Source organism: Eretmochelys imbricata, chromosome 1 (assembly GCF_965152235.1).
Source record: "Eretmochelys imbricata isolate rEreImb1 chromosome 1, rEreImb1.hap1, whole genome shotgun sequence".
Taxonomy (NCBI): Eukaryota; Metazoa; Chordata; order Testudines; family Cheloniidae; genus Eretmochelys; species Eretmochelys imbricata.
This window is the reverse complement of record NC_135572.1, coordinates 229441997-229448341: the sequence shown is the minus strand read 5'-3', so window position 1 is coordinate 229448341 and position 6345 is coordinate 229441997. Positions and strand designations below refer to the sequence as shown.

Below are 6345 nucleotides of genomic sequence, written 5' to 3'. Positions count from 1 at the left end.
AATCTGATATTCCTCTGTGTCAGTTGTGACGTTGCACTCCATATGTTTATGGAAATATGCTTATGAGTGTGAATATAATGTAACTAGAATATGCTTTATGCAAAAAGTCTTTTGTAAGTTATCATTACAAAGCTTATGATCTACTGAGTGTGTTCATCCTATTTGTATGAATGTGTCATTCTTGTATCTAAAACTAGGAATATGAAGTTAATTCTGAGGTCCTATTGTAATTATGCAAAGTGTGGGCCATTAACGGTGTTTTAGAATCTTGATGGCTTCCATTGACCAGGACAATTGGTTGTAAATGGCTCTTTTTACTTGTAAGCCTTCCTGTGTTCCTGTGAGTCAGGCCAGAAAGAATGGAGGGTTGGGGTCTCACAGGAGATGTGACCATGTTACCTAGTACTGGAATCCATCTTAAACCTGGTGCTTTTCCATTTAGAAGGAGGGGTGGGGACCCAGAGAGACAAAAGATTCCTGCTTTGTGCCAAAGCCATAAAAGGGGGTGGAACAGAACAAAGGGGGCTGCCAGTCATGAGAACACCCCTAGTTTCCACCTAAGATGTCTGCTAACAAAGACTGTACCGGGGAAAGGATTGGGCCAAGACTAGGAAGGAGTCTAGTCTGTGAAAGAAGCTTATTGGAACATCTGAGGGTGAGATTTTCCTGTATTCAGTTTCTTAATGTATTAGGCTTAGACTTGCATGTTTTGTTTCATTTTGCTTGGAAACTTACTTTGTTCTGTCTGTTATTTCTTGAAACCACTTAAATCCTACTTTTTATACTTAATAAAATCACTTTTGTTTATTATTAAATCCAGAGTAAGTGATTAATACCTGGGGGAGCAAACAGCTGTTCATATTTCTCCTTCAGTGTTATAGAGGGTGGACAATTTATGAGTTTACCCTGTATAAGTTTTATACAGAGTAAAACAGATTTATTTGGGGTTTGGATCCCATTGGGAGCTGGGTGTCTGGGTGCTGGAGATTGTAACCAAAACTGCTTAGCAGGTTTCCTGTCTGCAGCTTTGGGGGCGTGGTACAAACCCTGGGTCTGTGTTGCAGCAGAGTAGCATGTCTGGCTCAACAAGGCAGAGTTCTGGAATCCCAAGCTGGCAGGAAAAACGGGCTCAGAAGTAATTCCAGCACGTCAGGTGACAGTCCCAAGGGGGTCTCTGTGACCAAACCCATCACATCAGTACTCTTTCAAGTAGTTATGTTACCTTATTTGCTCGACCAGTGAGGTTTCACACTCACTGATGAAAAACCCATTTCAAAGACTTATCTGTCATGTAAGTATTTAATACAATTTCCTCTCATTGTTTCTTTTTGGCAATTAAGGCAACTGATTTACATGATAGCAGTTTAGCACTATTGTGTTGAGAATCAGACGGATGCAAAGGTCACCCATTACCTTTCCTCTTAAATTAACAAAAGTTCCTGGCTTATATGAAAACAAAAAATTTCAGCCCCAGTCCATTCCAGTCCAGCCGTCTGAAGGAGACAGGAACCATGGGGTCTTAGGCTAAAGCTGACCATCCGAGAAGCTGATTTTTTTCATATGCAATTGAACTGTGCACAGAAAAAGGTATATTTATTTCTTATGAAACAGATTATAAAATTGCACAAGATGGGTCATTAGGCTGATATAACTGGTATGTATTTCTTTGTTAATGGTACTTTCCTACGGGAGTTAAGGTGGAGTTTAGAGCAGACAGGTTTGGGTTATTTTTTTTTAAGACAGAGTTTATTATTATTTTTTGTTTAAACATCATTTCACATCTGTTTTTTGTTTTTTACATGACTTTGGTCTTTCTTGCTGGTGCTGAAAATGAAAGTGATAATAAAGAAATTCAGTAGTAGATTTAATCAGAGTAGTAATATAATCCACAAACGTGCTGATTAAAAGTATATCAATATGTGTTTAATCTAATTAATTCCAATTGTTCCCTTTTTTTAGTCTCTTCTGTTTCAGTTCTTATACTGTGTCCATCATTGTGGTATCTTACAGTGCCTGTATCTTTATAGGCACCAGCCAGATCATACACACTACATTTTTCAACAGATCCTTCTTTCCCTTTTTTTTTTTTTTTGCAAATATAGTAAGGCAAGTTCTGCACTCAATTATACAGGTTGACTATCATTGACTTCAATGGGAGTTAGACCAATGTAATTGAAGTCAGTGGAAGTTGTGCCTATGTAAACAGAGCAGAATTTGGTCCTGGGGCAAGCTCCATTATCAAGGGCTTTTCTTACCCAAATTTCTGTAAAAGAAATAAGTAAGGTCTAGTGGAGCCAATATATTGGATATGAATGTATCTAAGGTAGCGCTGGCCAGAAAATGGAAATCCCTTCCCAAGAAAAAATTTGTGGCTTTGAATTATTTTTTCTATACTGAATTGGGAGAAAACGTCAATAGTGCAAATTGTTATTGCAGGAAAGGATTACCAAAAATTCCATTGTGATTCTCCCCAAAATGGATTTTTTTCAGCTTGATGGCTGCCACCCTGAAAGACTCTTGTCAGTTTCACTTTCTCACACAGGCCGAACATGATATTGACAAGAGCCTTCAAGCCAGGCAGTTGGGGGGAGCTACTGTTTAAATTTTCCTGACAGAAAATTGGATTTTTTTTTAACAGAGTTGAAATTTTCCCACAGAAAACTTAATATTTTGGAAAATGGCATTTTTTGTCAGAATGATTTTGCAACAGGTAATTTAGAGTCAGTTGTAATCTGAGGCCCAAAGTGGGCTTGTTTGAAAATTGAGTGCATTCAGCTGAATCCTATAACTAATCTAACCTATCTATGTAGAATTTCACACTGCTCTCATCTGTCACCTGGTAACCTAATGTCGCAGAACGTTTTCTGAGCTCTTATTATTGCACTTCATATATTTTTATCATCTTTATAACACTGGCAGTACAGTAAGTTAGTTTACAGACGTAGAGGAGACAAAGGGTGCAACACAAAGCAAATGGGAAAACTCCCACTGACTTTGGTGGAGCCAGGATTTCACCTCAAGTCTCTGCCCTGTGCATGCTTATCTCAGTGGGCAGACACCTGTGTGTGTGTAATGGAGCACAATTATACTCAGGGGGCTGTGCACGGGTTGGAAGTGTTTGCCTACATGGATCAGTTTGCTAGAGCAGGATCTTTATATATAACATTCTCCCCCTGAGGTAATATAATTTATGGTACAATGAAAGATATAACCTAACCCACCTTGTCTTTCTAATATCCTGGGACCTACACAGCTACAACAACACTGCAATTCTCCCCCTGAGGCACTAGGGAAAGATGTAAGTCCTTAGGTAGTGGCTGTAGATCATAACACGGCCTAGCTGGGTCTTACAGTTCAGTGGATTAATTTCACTTTTGCTGGGCTGCCCAATAGTTAGATAATTGAAACTTTGTATTGAAGTTGTTTAATTTGTAATATTTTTGTAACAATTGTGGGTGAGGTGTATGGAGCCCAAGGCAGGCATCAGGTAAATTAGAATAACACAAACATCTCATATCTCCTATGCAGATAGCCCATGTTACCTGCTGAGAACAGAAAATGCATTATTTCTAGAGTACATCCTTTGTGTGTGTTTTAAAGTATGGATTTGTAGGGTGATCTTTTTGGATTATCATGAAAGACCATTTCAATTTTGTTTTACAGCATGAAGTAGAACCTCAAACTAATACAAAGAAATTCAGGGAGCAAACAGACACTTGATGAGAATTAAAACGAGCCTGGAAAACTAGCCCCCAATTCTCAGTGTGTTAAATATTGACAATAAATGTTCTAACATTTTTTATTTTAACAGATGATCTGTTTCACAGTCCTGCTAATGCAGTTATCTCTGCCCATTGTAACAACAGGTAGGAATACACAATGTTTCTAATACCTAAGAAAATGGAATTTTGTATTCCTTTTTACAATACTTTCTTTATTCCTTATATAATCCTGCAAACCTTACTCAGGCAACAATGCCATCAGTGTCAAAGACAGATAGAGGACTGTTCCCTATTGCCTGTATTCTGCACTAAGTGTGGTGTGGACAAAATCGTCAGAACGACTCCCATTGAACTCAGTGGACTGAAATGGACAGACCCTTGACTATGTATGGTGCCACACTGACTTTAATGGGGCTCTGTGCAGCCATCGAGATTTACCTGCATGGAGCTCATTGCCAGATCAGGGCCTGAAGTAGTACTGGCCCAGTAGAAATAAGCTGAAAAAGCAGTTCCAATCTAGATATCAATTAACTTAACGTGTTAGATACGAGAATCTCATGGTTACCTAATTTCTGTAGATTGTCATGTCAGGGTTATGCTCTGTCTGAAAACTAGAGACAACATTTTCAAACTTGGGTAACTTCAACAGGCATTTAAGTTGTTTAGCACCTCCTTAAAATCAAGCCACTGAAGCCTGCATTCTGTAAGTTACAATGCAAAGGTGCACCCTTGAATCCATGCAGAGCCATTGAAATCTGTGTGTGTGTGTGTGTGTGTGTGTGTGTGTGTGGAGGGTCCTCCCATGTAGTAACTTGCAGGCGAGGGTTGCCAACTTTCTAATTTCAGAAAAACGAACACCCTTGCCCCAACCCTGCCCCAAAGCCCCACCCTGCCCCGCCCCTTCTGAGGCCCCACCTCCACTCACTCCATCCCCTCTCCCTCCATCACTTACTCTCCCCCACCCTCGCTCAGTTGCTCATTTTCACAGGGCTGGGGCAGGGGGTTGGGGTGCGGGAGGGGCTGAGGGCTCCGGCTGGGAGTGCGGGCTCTGGGGTGGAGCTGGGAATGAGGGGTTTGGGGTGCAAGAAGGGGCTCTGGGCTGGGGCCAAGGGTTTCAGAGGATGAGAGGGGGCTCTGGGATGTGGCAGAGGGTTGGGGTGCGGGAGAGGGCTCCGGGCTGGGAGGTGGGGCTGAGGAGTTCGGAGTGTGGGAGGGAGCTCTGGGCTGGGGCAGGGATGTGGGCTCCAGGCAGCGCTGACCTCAGGCAGCCCCGGCATTTTCCAGGGACAGAGGAAGTCCACAATGCTCCCAGGAAGTGGCGGCATGTCATTCCGGCTTCTAGGCGGAGGCCCCCCCTCTCCCCCCCGGTTGCTCCTTGGCCTAGGAACTGGAGGGACATGCCAGCTGCTTCCCAAGAGCTGGGCATGGAGCCAGCCTGCCCCGCTGTGGCGAACCGGACTTTTAGTGGCCGGGAGCTGCCAGGGTCCCTTTTTGACCGAGTGTTCTGGTTGAAAACCGGATGCCTGGCAACCCTAGGACAGGGGCCTGATTTAATTGCCTAAATGTGGAGTTATGTGATTAACTTTAAGCATCAAAGTTAGAGAATTTTGACCTAGCCTAATAGGTGCTACCCAGTGAAATGTTTCAGGAAAGCAATTACAAAAGGGGCATCCATACAGCCAAAGTAAATTCATATTTAAATTGTAACAGATATTTTGAAGGAAAAACATTTGCATAACTTAGCCAGCTCTGTGCTTATCTACACAATTTGGTTCAATTGAGTCACATGGAATGTAACTGAGGACAGAGATTGGGCCCAAAATATTTGTAATTGGGACATTCCCCGCATTTATGCTTTTGGTTAGTCTTTGATTATTTTCATTCTATTCAGGTTCCAGTAAAAAAAAAAAACCACACACAAAAAACCCAGGATTTATTACAGCTGCATATCACTGGTTATTAGTCAAACCCTAGAATTTAATTGAGAAAAATGTCCATGCACCCTGTTGAATAATATGCTCAGACAATTTCTGTCAAAATACAGGCCAGATGTTCAGCATGGTGTAAACTGATCTTGGAGTGGGCCTTATACTCTGCTGGTATAAAATGGCATCGTTCCACTGTAGCTGAAGGAGCTTCACTGATTGACACAAGCTGAACAACCAGCACAATGAATATTAAGAATGCATGCAACTCAGTGGAACTTCGCTGACTTGCACCAGCTGAGAATTTGTCCCATAGACATGCAGCTCCCAGGTGGTAAAAACGTTTGCTTGATTTTACGTATTAAATTGTGCTTTGATATCCAGGATCATCAAGCTTTTTGCTTGCAGATGGACAAACAGAGGAGCCATCTCTTTCCCGCTGCAGCCTTTTTGGAGATGATCACATCAAAACATTTGATGAGTCTTTCTATGACTTTGCTGGAGATTGCAGTTACCTCCTGGCTGGGGACTGTCACAAACGTTCCTTCATGCTCATAGGTGAGTTTGAGTGGGATATCAGAGATCAGTAAATATGGAACATTTTAGGGCTTCAGTATCCACCTACCTTGGATACTTTCACATGGGGGAAGAACATTAGCAGAGTTCCCAATGCTGCCTTCTGCCAGAGAGGAGGGACA

The 6345-nt window shown here is 42.0% G+C and overlaps 1 protein-coding gene across 1 annotated transcript in view; it reads left to right on the top strand.

Moving 5' to 3' along the window:
- The first annotated feature begins 1105 nt into the window (after positions 1-1105).
- Positions 1106-6345, top strand: part of VWF (von Willebrand factor) — a 230040-nt gene continuing 224800 nt past the window's right edge. The window contains exons 1-3 of the mRNA XM_077825238.1: positions 1106-1291; positions 3812-3866; positions 6056-6205. Coding sequence (XP_077681364.1) covers positions 1259-1291; positions 3812-3866; positions 6056-6205 — 238 coding nt within the window. The 5' untranslated portion in view covers positions 1106-1258. The remainder of the gene's footprint in view (positions 1292-3811; positions 3867-6055; positions 6206-6345) is intronic.